This window comes from Antrostomus carolinensis, unplaced genomic scaffold (assembly GCF_000700745.2).
Source record: "Antrostomus carolinensis isolate BGI_N321 unplaced genomic scaffold, ASM70074v2 scaffold4354, whole genome shotgun sequence".
NCBI classification, from domain to species: Eukaryota; Metazoa; Chordata; class Aves; order Caprimulgiformes; family Caprimulgidae; genus Antrostomus; species Antrostomus carolinensis.
Window position 1 is genome coordinate 1 of NW_010311253.1, and position 22185 is coordinate 22185.

The following is a 22185-nucleotide window of genomic DNA, read 5'->3' on the forward strand; positions in this document are numbered from 1 at the left end:
GTCAGAGCCTGGCACCTCTCCTGCCGGAGAAAAAGGCAGGTTTGAGATCTCCTCTTTCCAGCAAGGCTGTGCGGGAGGAAAAAGGTGATTTGGTCACTTCAGGAGCGTCTTTCTCCACCTTTTTCTGCAGGCTGACACGTGTGCTGTGTCACACGAGATAACGGGTCATTTTCCTACCCCTTGCTGCTGCTGCTGCTGCCGATGCCTGCGGACGGGGCACGCGTCCCTTGCGGGCAGGCCCTTAGCTTAGCCAGCGCTGTGAGAAAAGTGGGCAGATCTACAGCCCTTATTTATGACGCCAGCAGTAAGCCAATGTACCATGCATTCAATACACCGTCAGTTTTCATCTCTGAAGGCAGAGAGAAGGGCAAAAATTCAGCAATCACCTTCCCAGCCCTCCAGTGACAAACAGCTGTGTGGCAGTTCTGCTTATAAAACACTGCTGGTGGATCACATGAAAGATCAGGTCCTCTACTTCATGCGTGAGAAAGGACATTGCGCTTACTACAGTAAAGTAATTCTGGCACATCTGCCTCCCCTGTTGTGATTGCTGTTGTATTTACTTACTGAGCTCCTAACTGAACCTCCTTGCTTTGCTGTTGTCCTTTGACAAGCTTATCTGTTTCCAATCTCTTGTCTGGGTGTCTTGTTGCTTGCTGGTACAGTCAAGAAACCCAAAGAAAATGATTTAAGAGTTCAGATAAGCTCTTACCAAGTATTGTCAATGTATGCACCTAGTTTACTCTGACTATGCCAGTCTGCTGGGCAGCTGCAGACAGTCTCTGCTGTAGGAAGGGTTGGGCTCACAGACAAGAAACAGAAGTCCATAATACCACATAGCAGAAGAGCAAAAATTGAGAGAATCCAAACTTGGATAAAGTAAAAATCATCCCCTTACAGATTGTCCTCATCTTCCTGCCTCCTAGGGTTTACTTAAAATGTTCTCTGACTTTTTCCAAGTATTTCATTTAAGCCTGATGCATCTGTAAAACTACAGTAGATGTAACTGGAGGGACAGCCTCATATGAACAAAGGTAAACCAACAGGCTTGTGAAGGCTTCTGGTCAGTGCACAGGCAACAGAAGAGCTGAGGAGCTGTTGTAAGAGAAGTTGTTTCTATTCTTGTGTCTTTTTTAGGTAGCAGCAAAAGAGAAAAGATTTTTTTAGATTGGATCAGCATTAGTAAATGCTTGGGTTATCATGTGCTAGTCTAAAAAACAGCCTTAAGAATACCATGCTTCTCCAAGCTGATTCCTCTGTGTAACAAGTGGACACGCACTGATTATTCCAGCAAGCAGAAGAAATCAAACCAGGGCACCACCTTTCCCTTTGCCTGGCTAGAAAAGCTGCAGTGGTGCCTGAGAGAGGAATGGTCTTTTCCAAAGAGTGGGTTTTCTCTGTCATAGACAATAAATACAGCCTGCTCCTACTGAGATCCTTCGTGGCTGTTTTTTTGTAACAGGTTTGGTTCTGTTCTGTGGTCTGATAAAGGTAATAAATTTGGGTGGCAGTTGTCCCCCAAAAAACCTGAAAGCAGAAAAGCAAGTGCATCTCCAGCAGAGACAAGTGGATATTTAAAAATAAAAATAATAATAACACCCCCCCCCCCCCCCCCCCCCCACTTCTCAATATGTGTACCAAATGCTGTTTCAAAGACCTGTACAGACTTGTTTCTGGAAGCACTCTCAGCACTCAGTTGCATCAGGCACAGGTACTCACATGTGGTACCAGCTCTCAGTGCCTTCTCGTTCATCATTTCATGGTCCTCTCTGACGTTTTGTTTCTTTTCCTGCAGTTCTGTTTCACAGTTTCTTTCCTGACACTGAGTTTTGTATTTGTCAGTGTATAAATAGAACCAGGATTGTGAAAATATTCTGCTTGGCAGCCGGGTTTGGCAGTTCCAATCAATTAAGACCATTAGTCATGATGGGATGGAGCAAGCAGCCCAGGCCCAGGCTGTATAAATGTTCTCAGGGCCCAAAAATTATCTTGGCAGCCGGAGCCCCAAGTTATTCAGTCTGCTTAAATTACTCTGTGCTGGTCTAGTGTGGTTTGCCTGGTACTTCTGGGGTGAGTGGGACCTCAAGAGTTGTTTCTGTGATGCTGACAAAGCATCTACTTACCTTGGGTCCTGAGGGTGAGCAGCAGGGATAGGGGAGATGGTTGACAGGCCTCTGATGAACAATCCCTGTGGATGTGGATCGGCAGCCTGAGGTGTATGATGAGAGAGAAGCTGCAGAAGTGCCCAGCTTCCTGCACCCATGCTGTGATTATGGTCAGTCTTCACAAAAGTAATGAAGGTGGGATTTCTAGGTCAAGTTAATCTGCAATCTCACTCAGCCTCTACAGTGAAGTATGGTCCAGCACAGTCAAGACATGGAGAAAAGCCACATGGGAAATGTATTAAAAAAAAAAGAGCACTGGTGGTGGTCCAGCCAACAGCTCACCCTTTCCCTCTGACAAATCACTGAACAATTCCTAGCACTGATTTTAGGGGCATGTAGTGTGCCAGTGCAACACGTGGTAAATTAATATTAGCTGTTCCTCAGAATTGTGCTGACATCTAACATGCAAGTGAATTACAATCAAGACAACTTACATGTTTGTTTACATGTCTTCTACAGATTCAGTCGCAAGGAAAAATGGTGTTTCCAACAGATATCTGTCTGCCCACAGCTGCTATGTTAGTTCATCTCAGCTGTTGTGCAGAGTGTAGGGAGGGACCAGGACAAAAAATAACTTCATCAACACCGTAGCTGTGTATTCCTTGGTTTCACTTGGCAGCAGATGCACTTTGTGAAACATAGATTCAATTTCTCTCCTGTGGGCTGCCTGACCTGTTACCAGCTCCAGCACCCAGCTTTCAGAAATAGTTCTGGGTACAGCAGACTGTGGTAGTGATTAGGACAAGGACAGAAGAGCTCAAATTCATCAACTGGCTCAACACAGGTTATAGTATTCAATGTAACATCGACTGTTAAAAAGAAAAGCATTCTTTGTCCCAGCTCTGCCTGTACTGCAGTCAGTGGGGACCTGCGTGCAGCACAGACTGTATACTGTACCCACAGGGCTGTGTGAGTCTTATACATGTAGTAATAGCTGGTCCTTTCTATCAGATCTTAAAGTCTTAGTTTTGGAAAACCATTCTGCTGGAAATGGTGCTCTGATTCCAGAAACAGTCTTATTTTGCTGAACTGATGGTTTAGATGCTGTTCTTGTGGGCAGATTAGTCTCGAGCTATGAGGACAGCCAGACATGACCGTATCCTGATCTTCTCTGCTCCTTTTCTCAATCTGGTCACTTCAGGTAGCCCCTTTCCAGTTCTCAAAATGGTTCCTAGAGTTACCATGTCTGAACAAGGCCAAGACCAAAATTATAATCACAGGATCCAGGTAACAGATTCAAATAATCTCTCAGATTAACCTAAACAGGGATCTATCTGCTTGGTTGCTAACTGCAGGCTACTTTATAAGTATCTTCTGTTAAAATTCATAACAGACAATTTATTCACTGGAGTGAGGTATTTTCCTAGTTTTGCTTCTTGCTCCAAAAAAGCACACTTTAAATTAACATTTAAATGAACATGACCTATTTGACCTACTCTGACTTATTTTCTCCTGTCAAGGAATTCTACTTTGTGTTCCTGTACTATGAGTATTCATGTTCTTTGTTAGCCTCTGCTTAAGCTTCACTAAACCGTAGATTGCTTACTTGCCCAACAAATATATGGGTCTCATTTACCTTTTACAGTAACCAAAACTGAAATTATTGATTACCTGTTTCCTTCAGGATGCATTGTTAAACTGCTTCACTTCCAAACCAGAGAAACTGCACACAGCAGAAAATCCCCCTGAAAATGTAAAAAGGTCAATGGTGCATTTGATGACATGAGTGCTTATGAAGCCACATAATTCATCATTTGTTACTACAGAACCTGTTCCTAGGGGGATTAGTGTTTGCCAATAAATATACCATATGCTGGATTCTGTATGGAGATTTTTAAGCTACCTTACTAAGTTATTAAGGATCTCCCATGACAACTATGACTAAAATGGGCCAAACCCACCAGGGTTCCCTAGACAAGTGAAGCATGTGGGTTAAAGGATGAAGTCATGTCTCACTTGTGTACCAATTCTTCAGTGAGACGTTTACAATTAAATAGTTTGCTTGTAACTTGTCTTTTGGGAAGAACTGTTACTCCTCTGTGAGGACATAGACTTAACCCTTCCTTCCCTCCAGAAGGAGAGGAAAGGAGAAATAATACAAGCAAAAGTAAAGAAGAATTTGAGCAGCAATTAGATGCAGTTTAGATTCCAACAAGAACAATGGAAACAGAAGAAGGGTTATTAGCAGTTATTTCTATTGAATTGTAGCTTATTTTTTAAATAAAAAGACCAAACAAAAGGAATAAAACTGATTTTTGGAAGCTGGTCTCTTATAGGAAGGGCTCGTGTGTTCCACTTTCACGTTGTCATGGTCTTCTTTTAGCAAAGTTGCCTGAAACGGCAGAGGGAGAAAATGGGCTTTCCAGCAACTGCGTTGGGAAGCTCTAGTGAGGCAGACACCACCATGAGCTCACTCACAGTTCATAGCAGCCTGTACCAACCAGCTGAGAAAATTTTTTTGCAGATGGTGAGGAATCATCAAATTGCTTCTTTGAATCTCAGCTATCTTCCTGACTTCCAGGCCAAAATAGTTAATATCTCCATTGCCTCTTGTCAGCCTCTCCCATGTTGTGCTCTGCCAGTAAATGGAACAATGGCTCTTTAAAACACACAACCTCTCTTTGTGTATGTACAGACTCAAGCACTCACACAAAACTGTGTTTGCTTTTGATATAAAAACATTATATACTCACACCCAATGCTTCATGTGCTGAACTAAAACCTAAATCCCATCACTGTGGACAAATTCTTTGAAGGACTAAGACTAGGGGCAGGTCCACAGCATGTGAGAAACTCTGAAGATATCTGGATATAAAAGGCATTACTTAATTGTAAATACTGGGAAAAATTCCCAGTATAGATGAAAATAAATGACAAAATTCCCAAGGAACTTCATTAGAAGGAATATTTGACTCATATGACATAGTACAGATGGCTAAATTTTATCAAGATGGATACAGTGTAAATGACTGAATAAAAAAGGAAAAGGAATGATGAAATAAAAACAGTAGTAGTGTATATATTCTGAAGTGATCTTAAAATAGATGATCAAAATAGTTATGTTAGGCTTTTGCCTTCTTGAAAAACTTCTAGTCCTGTTTAAGTTTCTATTTGCACTAGCAGAGAGATTTCCTGAAGCAAACCATGCCACACTGGCACAGAAAATTCCAGTTCAGGTAATGAGATGAATGTGTGTACCTACCACCTATAAACATACATATGACTTCTTTTCTTTACCCACTATGTAGAAATCATCTGAGAATTATCAGAAACTTGGCAAATCTGAGAGGAAATAGAATAAGAGAATAACAGTGTGTATCTGCTTATATGTTTAAGCTTATTCTGAAATGTAAAAAACTTTCAGTAAAGCCAAATCCAAGTAATAAACAACCAGGTAATCCTGTTGGTCTGACCAATCCAGAAATGGTATTATTTCAGTGCTATGAAATAAATGGCTCATAAAACTGGCATATGGGACACTTTTTCCAAACTAAATTTAAACCAGTTGCAGTAGCCAACATGAGCCAAGGCCAGAGCCATACATGAAGGCACTATTCTGAAGAGAACAAAATGACCTATCTGATTAACAGAATTTTTTTGCTTTTCCATGTTGTGGAAGCTGCTATGTTTCTCTTTTTTCTCTCCGACTCTTTAAATGCATTTGAATAGATGAAAGTTGTAGTATACCTGGTAATTTAAAATGAATGCTGTGTAAGCAATCCATTCCTCCTGCAATGATGGGTCCTACACAGAAGAAATGATAGATTTTCTGCATGTGGTCTGAAATACAGAGTACTTGAGACTCCCTATTATCTTGACCATTACAGTATGATTCTGCTCTGAGACACAACAGGGAAATGACACTGAATAGGCTTTCAGCAAAAAACAGCATCTGACAGCCTGACTACTTTCAAATCATTAAGTTGCCAATTTTTTCTTTCCTATCAATAAGGTAAGATAGAAAGCAGAATAGAGACGTTTAGCCAGCCAGGCAGTTAGCAAATCCAACTTTGTGAGAGCAGAGGATGTTGTTTAGCTCTGGTATCTGTGAGAAGCCATCTCATCCAGGTAATTATGACGCCTCTGAGATCTGTAGGTCTATTGCATGGAGAAGTAACATGATTTTTGTCTGCCAGATTTTTTTTCCAGCACTCATTGCTACAGCCACTGTAGACTTCTAAATCATAATTTTGGCTGATGAAATAGGGAAGGCTTGAGTTCATCATCTAGATGATCTCACTGCTCTGCAGGTGTCAGGCCCTGGCACCCAAGCAGAGATGATCTTTTCAGCCATGTTGTCACACAGGCTAATCACAAGCACTGTGGTTATAAAAGAGAATGCACTTTTCTGCCCAGTATTCTGGCCACCAAAATATACATTATTATTAACAAGTTTTGAAACAATTAAATATCAATGCAGACATGCCCTTTTTAATAACAGGTTTCCTCTGGTCTGAAGATGGGGTCTCAAACACCCTTTTTATCTCTCAAGGCTGCACCCAGGAAAGCACATAGGCATGTGCTTCTGTGCTGATTTGGTCAAACCATTCACATTTGCTTAAGCATTGCATTAATTTAGAGTAGGAAAAAATTATTACTAATGAGTCTGCCTTTGTTCAGGAATATTTTGTCTTCAGCTGTTGCAAAGTTACTCTTTTCTGTCTTGTCCTATGCACGTCCAGTCTAAGGAAAACAGAGCAAACCAGTAAACTCGGCTTATTATGCGTATTTAATCACTGTTTTGGGAACTTGTACAATCTTGTGCTACCTTTACCCTAAGCATTGCGTGCCACTTCCAGAGCTATCCTGAAATGTTGCATGCTCTGTCTCCCTCTGGTGATCAGCAAGGCCACACGGCAGCTAGCATCTCTGTGCTGCCATGGTTTGTCTGCCTTCCCTGTCACTCGTGTTCTACACACGATACCGTTCGTTTTCCACTTAAAACCCAAATGATAGTACACAAGCAATGTCTACATTCTTCCCTGAAAACCTTATTTTTTAACAGCTTGGTCCCTGCAATAATCATTTAGTCATCAATTTGCTGAAATATGTTCCTGTAATACTTTAACGCCAGAAGGTGGAGATCACGTTAAAGAGCTATCATCTAAAACCTGGAGCACACTGCACTTGAGGTGGCAAAAAAAAGCATCTGGAATACAGAAACTAATACTCCAAGGATAGTTGTTAATTGGATGATCATACCACTGACTTATGATCTTGCCGTTACTAGGTTTCAAATATAATTTCAATGCACACAATTTGAACTTAATTTCTAGAAATTTTGTGTGTAAAATCTTTACAAACTTATGTTGAATCGAGTTTTAAATATATCATTAGGAAAAAATTGTCTACTAAAAGGGCTTTTATATGAAATACTTCTTTAAAAAGCTCCCTGGTACCTTGCACAACATGTTTTCACTGCTTTGAATTTACCATTATTCTGAACAAGTAGTGTTTGACTCACTTATGTTCTGCTATATAAATGTATGAGGAGCATAAAATGCCAGAGAAAATTTGTTAGTTTAACAGGTAGATGCCAAGTTATATCTCATACCTAAGGGACATCTTAAATTCTTCTGATATATATACATATAAATTAATATCTCTCTCTCTGTCTATCTATCTATCTATCTGTCTATCCATGCATGCATCCATTCGTCCATATATCTAGAGGACAAGGATGGAAGTGAAAAATCCTTCTCTGTTAGAAATTAATTTCTCCGGTTTCTGGACCCCTATTCTCTCTTTGCTTTCAGAATAAATTAACTCTAGTTAATTTATACTAGCTCCAGTATCTAACTTAACAATCTCAGAGATGGCAACTTCCAACAGCTTCAAAAGGTATAGTTACAGGAGAAGCCTGGAGAAGCCTGAAGTAGCCTCTTGACCACCAAGCACTTCTTCTCTAAAAGAGACAGCAGTGGAGATCTTCAAGTGGTTTAGCTTCTTTGGTTTTAATCAACACCAAACTCACTTCCCCTTGGTCTTTGCTGGATATGGCCTGGTCCTTGTTTAAAAGGCTGTTCAGAACAGATAACACACTTCTTAAACACATCCAGATTCTGGCCCAAAAAGTTTATGTTGGAGTACAAATATCTCCTCTCTTTCCACTGCAAAATGCTGGAAAGGGATGAATAACAGCTCCCTAAAGATGCCTAGTATTTTTCATGTGGCAAATTTCTATATCCAAGGAAACCAGAAATTCAAACAGATCAAGCATCACTACTTTTCCAGGACTGGACTTTTTAAAATAAAATCTCAAAATAAATTGGAACAGACATAAACATTTGATCTCCAGATGGATTTTTTGTCAATTTAACACTGCCTAATGAAATACTTGCATATTTTTATTTTTGTTGTAAAAGTATAATAAAAAGCAAAGGAGGAAGATGCCTGGGTTTTTTATTGCTACAGCATAAAAAGGATTTTCTCACTGTTTCTTTTATTGTGGACTCAGTTGCAGCAGTTGCTTAGCTTATTCAGATGAAGACAGCAAAAGCTTTCAGTGTGAATACCTATACTGGAATTTCTTTGTGAGTATTCTTTGTACACAGTGTCTTTGAATGCTCTGAAGTACTCTTTGAAGCACTTCCCTTCAGCACCATCAGGTTTCTGAAGACACAGCAAAAATTATTTCCAGTGCTGCCACAGGACATTGGATGTCACTGGATGGCAACTTTCCATCGTAGAATTAGAGATGTCCATGAATATTGTTGACTATTTTATAACTGCTTCCTAATGTAGGGGGAAAATACCTGCAGAAAAGCAGCTTAGGAGAGGATGCCTGGGAGCATATCAAACACTGTCAAGCCAATGAGACATCCAAGTGACTTTTAGGTGAGAACAGTTAGCACTTTGCACACAGCACTGCTTGTACTTTCCTTAAAAGCAATGTATTTAAAATAATTTCTTGCACATGCATTCCCAGGAAAAATAAGGGATCCACAAGTTATAGGCTATAGATTTTGAGGATATTTCTTTTTCCTTTTAAGATTCGATGAAGTCAAAGTACAGTTGTGAACTCTAACATCATACATAAGGAGTGCTCTAGAGGCTATTCTCAACTATCTCAGGAAGTAATTCATAGAAATGCAGCTGCCTCAGCCACTGTTTTGGGATGTAAATCTTCACTCTAAGATAAAGTTATTGTCTCTTCTAGGAGACTTGTCAGGCACCATGCTCCAGCAAATAAAGGAATTTGGCTGATTTATTTACCTAGTCGTGCCCAATGAAATAAAGGACCTGGAGCGCCACAGATGTAACCAGGATCCTATTGTATGTTGCCAAGTGAGATCTGATTGTGCGGTATTAGTGAGTCAGCCCCTGACGCTAGCAGTAAGCAGGGAGCAGTGCAGTGAGCGCTCTGCAGAACAAGGTACCCAAGAGAGCTAGCAAATACCTATAACAGATGTACCCAATGACATCTTACAAACATTTTCCTCTGAAAAACAGAAAAAGGCTTACCAACAGCCTGTTTTACACATGTGCTCTTTCAGTGCAGCTCTTATTTTCTGCACAGGTCTTGCTACCGTTACTGGTAAAGCAAGCAGTTGTGTAGGGCAGCAGCACTGCTGCCACTTTGCAGGGGACAGGAAAGTGGAAACAGCAGTGGCTATTGCCAAGTGAGAGTCTTTGACACAATATCAATTACCTCGTGGATGTCTTTAACCACAGATGCCAAACATCTTCTGGCATCCCAATCCTATCTCATTTAGTAATCTCTATTGCCCTATGATACTGGCATAATTTGATTCACCATGTACTATATGAAGATATACTCTGCAGAAATTGCTACCCAGCAGAGAGCAGGTAACTTTTAAATCCTTGGTTTCCAGAGGAGGCAGTTTCTTTCTTCCAGGATTTGACAATACTTACACCTTGGTCTGATTCTTTTTTTTTTTTTTTTACAGAAGTTCAGTTTTATCCCCCACTTCAGCTGGACACTACGGATAGATGTAGCTGACTTTACACATCTCCAGTCAGTCAAGATGACTCAGCAGGGCTGCTGCTTCTGCCATTGCTGCTTCTGGAACTCTCCTTGTCCTCTTTTCCTCCCAGAACCTGGAGGCAGCAGCAGCAAGTCTAGCTTTCAAGAGCCCTTCGTCAGGGCACCTCTTTCATGCCAAGAACTCAACGCTTTATCACTGGAATAGCAAAACTTTTCCTGTGCTGCTGGGAGAAGCCACATTTTTCTTGATATCTTTAGGATGCTTTTTTATGCATATCTCCAGCAAAGAAAAGACAGAATCCATGTCTGAGCAACAGGAAAATGAGCTGAGGGCTAAGTACAGGACCAGTTCCACTCCCAGGATTGCCACTGTCTCATCACACACTTGTTCTACGAGCTTGCTTGGGCAGTGGCAGCTTCTCTGCACCAAAATGGGCACCTTTAGTTGCTGCTGGAGGCTCTTCCCTTTCACTGAACCTGGACTGATCACTTACCCTCAGTAAGTGATCCCTCCTCTCTTCTCCTGTGCCACTACTGCAAGTACAGTGATATGTGAGGATTCTGTAAAACAACCTTTCCTTATAGCTCAGAAACCTGGTGCCTAATGAAAACTGACCTTGCGCTGAGCAAAAGGATTTCATCTGGTTTCTTAATGGACCAGAAACATATTTTAGAAGCTGCCACAATTTGGGTAGATATTTTCAAGGAAACCTAAAATTATGTCATCTATTCAATTCCTTAGCAAACCTGTATGTGGATACTATTTGATCAATGTTCTCACATAATAAATGCCATATCATAGACCACTGGCAGAATTGCTGGTTGTCTTGACAGTGCTATGAAAGCCATGAGTTGTAAAAACTCAGCAGTTTTCTCTCTTAAGCTGATTCTGCCACAATTGAATCACAGTCCCAGTAAAAGAGAACAGCCAAGTCCAAACACCTGCCCCACGTCATTTCTGATACTTGTTTATTCCACCTATTCCTAAAATCCTCCAATTACAACTCTCTCAATCTCCCTAGGCTGTGGAGTCTCCCATCTGTGGAGATGTTCAAAAGCTGCCTGGACACTTTCCTGTGCAACCTGGTGTAAGGAACCTGCTTTGGCCAGGGGGGTTGGACTAGATGATCTCCTGAGGTCCCTTCCAACCCCTACGATTCTGTGATTCCTCCAGGCTACTGATTCCAGTGCTACCATTACCTGTGGGAAGTTCTGCTAACATACAACCTCCATCCCCTTTGCTACAGTTCTATATTCACTCCTCCTTGTTCTACCCATAGTAGACAATGTGCAGAGCAAGAAGGAGGGGATTTATTCCCATCTTCCTTTTTAGCTGTATACAGAAGACAGTCTTGTCTTTGTCACTTTTTTTTTCTTTTTCTTTTTCCAGTAAGCAACTCCTTTTCAGTGTTTCCTTATGGCTTTGCACTTGCACACTTTCATTGTTTAATATAGTTCTAGGATTGCTGTCCATATCCACAGCTGAGAAGAAAAAATGTAGATTCTTCTACTGCATCTCTGTACAGGTAACTATTGCATGCATATGCAGATATGTATGGCTGGGCCACAACTTTTTGCACTGCAAAACCCCTGAGTTGGTCTCTTTTCTGCAGTTTTTCCAGGTTCTACAGATATCTGTAACCCATCTACATGTAAGTTTAAGTTCATGCCTATACAGGAAGGAGGGTAAACTCCTTTCAGGCCTCTTCCCTTGCAGGCCCACATGATTTTATTTTGTCTTTTCTTGGAGCACTATTGCTGACTGACAAAAAAAAAGACACATAAAAGCTAGCTCTGTGTTCCAACAGCCTCAGGATTTCTTATCAGTTTCCCAAATATACGTAGAATAATTATTTTCCTTCCTCCTGTATGCTGCTTGCCAGTGTACAGGCAAAACACCTATCAGTCAAAGTGGGAAAGGAAGTGGCTGTGCAGACGTCAGAGACAAAGAATAATGTTTTCTTCAGGAAGCAGATGGCTTGAGCGAGTATTTATAGCTGTCCATATATGTTAGACAAAAGCAGCCACGTTACAAAATCTGGAGTATCTGGAAAACTGATGGTGCATTATTAAATGTGTGCAAGGAGGATGGATGGTGAATGCTCTGTAGGTAACACCCCTTCTTTATCTGGAAGAGGTTGTGCAGCATGTTAAGAACCTACCTGATTTCTCTGGCTGCAGTCTCTGATAGTTGGGTCAAACTTATATATTGACTATTACATATAACAAAGAAAAGATGGGTAAAAATAGTGGGCAGTATGTCTGGTGAATGCATGAAAGTGATATGCATTGTCAGTGATATTGTGCAGAGGCAGAGGATGAACTGCAGGTTAAACAGTGCTTGGGCTTTTTCACTTGGGAAATTTACACTCACCATAGTTCTGTGTTTGACAGATATTTTGGTTACAGGGCATGTGCTATACTTACTTCTCATGCACAATTGTGTACTTATCTGCAACCTCAAAATGCATTTATGAACGCAGAAACAAGGTTATACAAAAGCTAATTATGCAACAGGTTATACTTGGGTACAGTTGATGTTTCTGAATTTACAATAGGAAATGCAATACAATTTGAGAAATTATTCCTATTAATGTCACTGAGAAACCATTTCATGACAGACAATTAAGCCTTGCTGTTTGATGCAGGGACTAGATTTTTAGCAGACCTTTCTGTCAATTTTTCATCAGGTAGGTTTTTAAAAGGGTAAGAAATATTTCAAGGTTACTAGGAGCTGATCTTAGTCTAGATGGAAACAATAGTTGTCTCACCATGAGATCCATTAATTCATACCTAGCATATGATGTGCTGACATTTTTACTTTGACTGTGTTGCATGGCCATATTCTGACTTTGCTGTAATGGCAGGTGATGAAATATGCAGTAAATCAGCTCTCAGAGAATGTGTTTATGAGACAGTAACCATTTTGTTATAAATAAATGGATGTTGGAGTATTTTTTTTTACTGTTATGCTGTCAATTGTATTTTGTCATGCCATTGATCTTATGTCAGCTTGATGTTACGAAAAGGTTTCTGAATGACAGTTATAGTGAAATGAATATTAAATCAAAACTGTTTGTCTAACCTATCTCCTTCACATACCAACTATGCTGACTATACTTATTTTACTCATTAGTAACCTAGTAAACCAATGTATTTGTCCTCTAATATGGAGACCGAAAGGCAAATAAATAAAATACCACTAAAACATTGCTCTACTAATGCAGGACAAAGCATAGCCCACTATCCTGCTGATGAAATAAAAGTACCATACTTGCAGTTTTGATACTGCATGTATCCATATGCTGCCCATCTCAAATACCTGAAACAAAGAAATGAATCAGACAACCATGAAAAAAACAAGGCTCCTAGCAAATAATTTCCATTCTTCAAAAAAGAAGAGGCAGAGGTTACAAGAAACTGGGCTCTCCAACACCCTATTTATCAGCTTTGGTACAGAACTACAGGACAAACACAGAGAGGTCTTATTCTGACATCTGGGGGTAACAGAACATGAAAAGCCATTCCTTCTATCTGTGGTGTCCACAGATACAGTTTCACTAGGACATGCATTGGTTCACTGGCAAATGACTTATTTCTTTTGATCAAAAATTTCTGAGTGGGCAGGGGAGAACCTTTTCTGCCAAGGGTTTTTACTCCTGTCAAAAGCTTTGGCTAACTGATAATTTTGTGATGTTTGCTGGAAAATCCGTGATCAGCTCTTCTTCCTCTGCAAAATGCTTATGCTTTGCTGACAGAAGCCTGACTTAGCCTCGTGCCAGGAGGGATCTGCCGGGAGGATTATAAACCAAACAGGAGTTATGACACCTGGATTCTATAGCTACTAAGGACACAAATATGCAGAGCACACACTTCATCCAGCTGAAGATCAGAGAATCAGCATTTCTGTAACAGGAATGACATCAGAGTGCATCATGTGTAGGCTTTGGGGCCCTAGGCAGGAAAGAAACTACAAATTAGGAACAATAACATCAGCAGTTTATACAACATGAGTTCACCTTCTACACTGATAAAATCCTCCAGACACTACTTTTCACGCTTACATCAAGTTGACCTCTCTTTTGCACTAGCTAGCCCTGAAACTGCTTTCTGCCCCAACCTGCTCAGGAATTGTGGACAGCCATATGAACAGCACATATAGCTCTTACCCCTAACACCCAGCCCCCTCCAGCTGTATTCAGTTATCCAATTATCTGGGATGGGAGTCTTTGACACAATATCAATTACCTCGTGGATGTCTTTAACCACAGATGCCAAACATCTTCTGGCATCCCAATCCTATCTCATTTAGTAATCTCTATTGCCCTATGATACTGGCATAATTTGATTCACCATGTACTATATGAAGATATACTCTGCAGAAATTGCTACCCAGCAGAGAGCAGGTAACTTTTAAATCCTTGGTTTCCAGAGGAGGCAATTTCTTTCTTCCAGGATTTGACAATACTTACACCTTGATCTGTCTCAATTTTTTTTACAGAAGTTCAGTTTTATCCCCTGCTTCAGCTGGACACTACGGATAGATGTAGCTGACTTTACACATCTCCAGTCAGTCAAGATGATTCAGCAGGGCTGCTGCTTCTGCCATTCACATGATCACAATCAACACTTTTCACACTCTCAAAAATGCAAATTACCTATTTGTTTTAAGCCCATCTATCAGACACAGGATTTTTCCTTATTATGCTCTCTTTCAGCCCATGTGTCTCTTCTCACTTTGCATTCAGATTTTTCATGCATACACAGATGACAGGAGGCCCAGTTAGAGGTATTGCTGTTCCTGGCTGACAGATATTTTTGGAGGTTTGGTTGTTTCTTTAAACAACACAGCTCAGGTCAGCTAGAGTGCTAGGTTTATTACTTTAGCCCAAAAATCAAAGTGTTGCCAAGTGACAGATAAGAACTATGGAAAGAAACTCAGAATTTCATATCTGTAAGTGCACACTTTTATTATTTCTATTTGTGGGGTTTTTTGCTGATCTCTCAATTGGCTCAATTTTATCCAGTAGTCCTTTGTGCTTATCCAAAGACTATAAGCAGACTGCCTGGGGTATTAAGTCATCCTGGTCCATGGCAGCTGTGTGGCCAAACATGGCATCACTCTGAAAAACTGTCTCAAAGAAAGACACACATCCAAATACTAGGTAACTCTTCCAAGAGCTCTATTACCTCAACTTTCCCTGAAGTAAGTAGGAAGGGACTGGGTTTTCTATAAATAACTGTAATATGTGGGATGAATCACATTCAGGAAGTCCCTCTCTCTTCTCACTCACCAGAAAGGAAGCCCAATGGTCAAGATGAACACAGTAAAAAACAGGAAAGAGAAAGTGCATGGAAGGCAATTCCTTTGTACTTAGCAAGCTCCTCCTGAGTGTTCACATTATTTACTTACTAGTTCTGCAATTGCAGTAATTTAATTTGCATAATCTTATAATTTTTTTTACATCCCTGCCCATTGCAGGGAGGTTGGAACTAGATGATTCTGGTCTTATTACCAAATGAACACCAAAAAGCCCAATAAAACCCTTAAAGCTCTAAAGATGAAACAGTGAAATATGAGAAGTATCTGCACTCAGTGTGTCCTATTAACACTGTCTTTATTTTCTTTTTACAAAAAATAGAAATAACAACAGACAAAACATACCCAAGAAGTCAATACTTTTGCCTTGGTCTCAAGGAACTGAGCAGGCAGAGTCCTGGCTGAAATTTTGACAGTATATGCCATTGACAAAGGGAAATGAAGATATATGACAATATACCCATGCAAGACACAAAATACAAAATGTGTTCTGTGGCCCAACAAACATTTTGGAGGTTGCCTGTGTCACAACAATTTTCAAACTGTTACTTTTGTTCACCCATGCCTTTCCACAGCACAGCTTACAAACAAGTTACATATACACATATATCATAAAAAAGTTTTGTATATGGTCTAACTGCTACAAATTAAGGCATCCTAACAGCTGCTGGTTTGCTGGTGACGGGTATGTCTCATATTAGTGTTTCAAAAGGATATATTTCAGTTATTTCAAACAAAGTGAGACATCATGAGTTGTAGTTTAGAGGAAGAATTCCTGCAGCTCTGGCTCTTCAGTACTCGTTTGACTGTTCAGTTTCCGGCTTTTCCTATTGATGTCATCAGGCCTGCAGAGAAAAAGAAGAAAATTACTCTAACACTAACAATAAGGAGGGATTTGCCTTGCGTTTGTTTACCCTGTTTTATTCCATTTGCAAGTGCTAAACTCTAAATTAAACTTGCTCTCTGGGCTTATTTCTCTAGATATGTACTACACAAAATGCTTCTTAATAGTTAATTCTTACTAACTTTCTTGTAGCTCCTATTCTGAAATCAAAACTGGAAACAAATGGGATGACAAGCAGCTTTTTAAGTCACGGCATTAATTAGTACACTGCCATAATGTTAATAATGGACAGAACATCCAAAAATTCCTCATGTCTTAGGGAAAAGTACCACAGTGATAAAAAGACCCATACAACAAACACTAGATATACTGTTTTTTTCTGACTCCACTGGTAAGGGAATAATCTGGTCCCCATTAATAATCATCAGAGAGAAACAAAACACTTCTGGAGGGTGATTCATTGGACTTACTTTATGTGTCCACTTAAGTGGAAGATGGTGGCAAAGGCCACAGGAAAAATGGCAAGCAGTAATTCTTTTTATGACATGGGGCCTGTATCTCTTTTAACATTATAATTTAGGTAAAATATCGATTAAAATAATTAAGATTTTATTAGATACACAGACAAGGATAATTTTTCTATAGCGTGTCTTCATTTCCACACTAGGTAAACTTGAATTTCTTTTTTTTTAAAGAATATAAAGTCTATCTATTGTTTAAGAGACTCAACTTACAGCTTGCCAATTAAAGTAGAAAAATTAAACACTAAATATTTGTAACACTCACTTTCTTCAGTTCCTTTCACATGTCCCAAGTATGTTCCTTGTCTCTTCAATTAACCTTCCAGCTGAAGGATTTTTGATTAAGCATCCAGTCCACACCAATTCTCAAACAGGTTAAAAAGCTCTTTTTACTTATTACTTGCTGAACAGTAAAAATCCTGCAATACAATCACGACTAGCTGGTTTGTTGCTGCAAAGGACAAATGCTAGCAGGAGGTTAAAAACCTGCAGCAAAGGGCAAGAATATGTATATAAAAAGTTTGCCTTAAATTCACATATTTGTGAGCCTGATTCCTGTAAACCAGAATAGCTTTATTCCAGTCTACAATTGCCATAAAGAACCAAATGTCCCCAAGAGGCTGATACTTAGGATGCTTAGGTAACCTTGTGGTTACTTCAGGATTTAGCAGAAGCTGACCTTTTCATGGACCACAGTTGTGGCTCCTAATAAGAGGGCATGAGGGAACATTTTATTTTAATAAATTCCCTTCATTCACCTAAATTACTGCTGCTACCTACCCAAAGCAGGGGCAAAATATACAGAAATGAACTAGGGGAGGTAGGACTGAGTTTGAGGATGTAACAAGAGGAGCAATTTTTGCCATGACTACTTTTTTGGCACTTAACACCCATTGATGTTATCTACAGTAGGTTTAGCGTTAACCATGGAGCTTTATTAAAGGAAGCTTTCTAACGCTAAGATAATTTTCATCAATTAACTACTGCATTAGCTTAGACTTACGGTGCTGAAAGACCCCGTGGGTGAGTCCCCAAAGTAGAGGCTCACCAGGCACTCCAAAGACCTCATTTTGCAGCTCTACAGTTGCACTGTGACTTCAAAGAGGATCATTTTTAGCTAATGCAGATGTCTCTATGTGACAGTGCTGACCAGACATGCCTTTTACAACTGTGCCTGCTGACCTGAAGGAAATGTATTACCAGTATTACTAATTACTAACCAGATTTCTCATACCTCCTGGTGCCTGTGTCACCACAGAAATACTGAGTATCACCCTATGCAACAGACACTGATGCATGATCATATCAGTTCACAACAGAACCACTGTAAATTGTCTGGGACGAGGCCTAAATTACTTTCATATTGATTTCATACTGTACTAGTTTGAATTGTAACCATTTTATTGAACAGATAAGAATCCTTTTTGTAGAGTATATATTTGAAGCTGCAATTTATCCAGTACTAGGTCTGGCAGTGGGCTATCTGTTAGGTTAGAACCACTTACTATTTTAGAAGCACACCCAGTTTACTATCTGGCAGAAACCTGATGGTAGATTCTGCTCATTTCCCCTGATGTATGAAGCAATTTTTGCTGTTCATAGCTGCAGCTAATACAGGGCTGTTTTACACTGATATGGTGAGTTAGTGCTTACTTTAATGTACTGCAGATCTCAGATGATTTAAAGTGTGGGAAAGAACTGTTCATTGGCATACATGTAAGATGGAAAAAACTATAAGCATTTGCTTGGAGTCGTAATATGCAAGAAACTAGCCAATCCTTCTAAACGGGAAAAAATATCCCAACCCATCCTGCACATCTGAAATTTACTCTAGGGCCTTAGAAAAATAGAATGTATCAAATTTTTGAAAGGACACTGGAAAATGTAATACAAACCTCTACTATTGGGCTGTGACCAATTTGAAAAAGTAAACTACAAAGCCTTGATGTACTTGGATATTTTGCATGAAAAAAACCAAAACAAATTAAACAAACAGAAGCTGAAGAAGCCAGAAGCTGGTGGACAGGAACGTTATCTGATGGAAGGTAGGTTTTGTCTAATGACTTCACATTTCAGAAGATGCTAATAGACTCCCTAAATAGGAGTCTAGAGGTAAAATGGTTTTGGGACTGTGTCCAGAAATATAACCCCCCAATATAACCATCTACGAAGGTTTAAGACACCAAAGACTGCACAGTTTTCCAAAAAGGTTCTTTTTCAAAATAGCTCTGAAATGGTAATTACACAGTCTTCCCAAACCATCCAGGGAAAATTCCATTTCCAGGGGTTTGTAGGGCATGTGATGGCGATGTTCTTCTATTAATTACATTTCAGAGGCTACAGGACAGCATGCAGTGGACTAACAACAGGCATCGATTTTGCCATTGAAAAATCACAACACACTCTATAAGGCATCACAAAGGCTGGCTTAGAAGCAATGAGAGCCTTCAGGTCTGCGTTCTGATTTCTGAAAAGCACAAGACATCTTCCATTCTTATGTGATTTTTGGAAATCTCACACCATAGATTCTGGCACACAATTTGCCCACTTCTGTCCTAAATTGTGGGTACAATTAACAGCCTCTGCTCCTTGGTTTTCCACATGCCCCACCGCCACGGGGACAGCTTCAGGACATGGTGCTTAGATCAGCAGTGCCTGCAAGGATGGACAGAAGTTCAGGTCCAAACTTCACCCTCCTGGCAGGCGACTCTGCAGTTCTGCAGCAGCAGCCAGAGCTTCCCTGTCTCTTGGTGCTGCTGGGGAAATGACATGCTGCCAGGCATTTCTCACACAGGAGCTTTACCCAAGGCAATACTGAATTACAATAGCTTGCTATATCCGGGAGACAGCTCTAACATAAGGATGAGATTAATGATTTTGAATTACTCCATGGTCTGGACAGGCAGCTGGGTGTTTTGACTGGAGGCTGCCCACTGATGCTCCCTCAAAGTACTGCTGTGCAGGGAGTTTCTGCATTGGATTTTTCCTCTTTGTTTTCAGGAGACAATGAAGCCTCTTGGAAACCTTACAGTTACATTTCTGCTTTCACATACACTGTGCCAATGACTTCAGAACAAGACTCCTTTTTCGATTACAGAAATTGAGTTCTTAAGTATGAGAAGGTCCTAGCATTAGAAAACAAGCAAACAAAAAAAATTATTAGTTTAGAAAAGAGTAACTTGAAAGTAATTTAGGCTCCTGGACTGCAGAATGACAAATATATAATTTTCCCAGAAGTTATCTTCAAAGGTACAATGCTGGTGTGAATAGCAATCATATTTCCAGGCCTAATGAAAGGATTTACATCTCAGTTTAACAGAAAAAAATATCATCACAAGAATTTTAGAGTGTTGAGTCGAATAAAAATGACAGATAATTGCTACAAAGAATTTGCTTATAAAATAAATACATATTTTGTCAAATGTTGTTCTTTTCCACAATGTCTTTATGGACCTTGAGGCACTGGTCTCTATCTGCCTGAATAGTCCTGATGGAACATGTCTAAATTAAGCACTTTGAACATAGTCAAAGTTATCAGACCTTTAAAAAAACAAATTTAGCTTCAAAGTCTGAGGCAGAGTAAGAAAAATGTGTGAAAATAGGAGAGCACCGGTCCTAAGTACAGCATTCTGCCTCATGTTCTCTGTACTCTCCATTTAGAGATGAACTCTGTGGTGTTTTTGCTCTCTTCATGAGAGGAAATTTAATTTCCATTCTCATCTGGTACTTGACTTTCATTCAACAGAGGCTGAATACTCGGCCAAAGTGTTCTATACTCCCTGGTGGATTTATGAGTATGAATACTTTCTATACTGGCTTGGAACTGAAATCCTGTATCCAGTTCAATGGTGACATCAGCACAAATCCATCATAAATTTCTGCTTTTCTAGGAATTTAGATGCTAATCTGTTAATCTATTTCCCTTCTTGTACATCAATTCCAGTATTTCAGTCATCAATAATGTTAGCAAACACAAGCAATTTGAGAAAACAAAGTAACAGAGATGCTAAACATCACCATACATAAGCACATACCAAGCACAGTTACACAGAAGTTCTTCATTCAACGTGCTAGAGGAAAGACTGGTGTAGCTGAAGTAAGGACCCTAAGGAAGTACAACATCATATCAGTTAAAAGCATGCACTGAGCTTACCACATGCGTAACATGGAAGTTTATCAAAACATGCAATCAAGCGGCCACAATAACTTTTTAACAGATTTCTTTTTGAGTTAGTAAACGAGGCTGAATCTGTTACCTCTTTGAGATGTGTGCTGTGGTCCTGTGGGTTAGTATGAAAGTGTGTTCTTTGCACAATTTTCATGTTGGCAACAATGGCATGCAAACATGGTCTTTTTCACAGACAACGTGCTTTACAGTGCAAGTGTCAATACTCTCAGAATTACCTCATCCAACTCTGCAAATTTCTTAGGAAACTATGAAAACTGCTCATGAACTTGCAATCTATCAGAACACCTCTGAAGACAGACTGTCTTTTCCTCTGACACTATAAAATCTGAATCACTCTTTTGGAAAAAAAAAAAAAAGCCGTGGTATTATGAAAATACTTATATTTTAAATTGGCTGTTTCACTAGACGGTGCACATCTTTAAAGGCTCAAATCAGTAATTCATACAGTGATTCTGAGTAGGCTTTAATAAATGCAGTCCCATTTCAATTTGGCCCGTTAGATCTCCTTTGAATTTTTCTTTTCATTTCACCTTCTGCTATAGCACTACTGTTCTAGCAGTACCCACTAATATGGACTGCTCACTGTTTCCCATTTCTCTTTCCACTGTTTCTTTTCCATACTCATTTTGCCTACTCTATGCCTAAGATTTTCCTGTGTTTTTCTCCCATTACCTTGTCATACTTTATTTAAAGTATATAATTCACTATTCCTTTTCCTCTTGGCCTGCTTTGTGTTCTGTTTTTCATCTTGAAGTTATTCTTTTGCCTCATGTCTTTCTACCCACCCCTTCCCTCCCACCTTGTCTTTCACAGACGATTAAATCATCTGCCATTCCCTCTCACTCAACTCTTTATTGTATCTCCAGATGCTCACACTTCTCTCTGCTACACAAACAGCATGCTCACAGAACTTCCTACTTCTGTCTCCTTCATTCAATACCTTTAAATACAATTCAAAGTATTTTGTCCTTTCTTTCAGACACGAGAGCCAGACTCCTAACTGGAGACACCCCTCTTTCTGTTGGGATCCCAGAAAGGGCACTCTGTTGACTCCAGGGAAGGGATGATCTGGATCCTGTACGTTTTGCTACAGACCAACCATATGCTCTGCCATGAGAAGACTGTGCTGTCAGGAGAGGGTGGGCAAAGAAGGCTGGGTACTGACAGCTTCAACACCTAGGGCATGGCTGTAGTTCCT

General features: G+C 39.9%; 1 protein-coding gene across 1 annotated transcript in view; it reads right to left on the reverse strand.

Moving 5' to 3' along the window:
- Positions 1-16064: 16064 nt before the first annotated feature.
- The window catches only part of SNCAIP (synuclein alpha interacting protein), a 30329-nt gene continuing 24208 nt past the window's right edge, over positions 16065-22185 (reverse strand). The window contains exon 8 of the mRNA XM_010166660.1: positions 16065-16278. Within this exon, the coding sequence (XP_010164962.1) occupies positions 16273-16278 (6 nt within the window). The 3' untranslated portion in view covers positions 16065-16272. The remainder of the gene's footprint in view (positions 16279-22185) is intronic.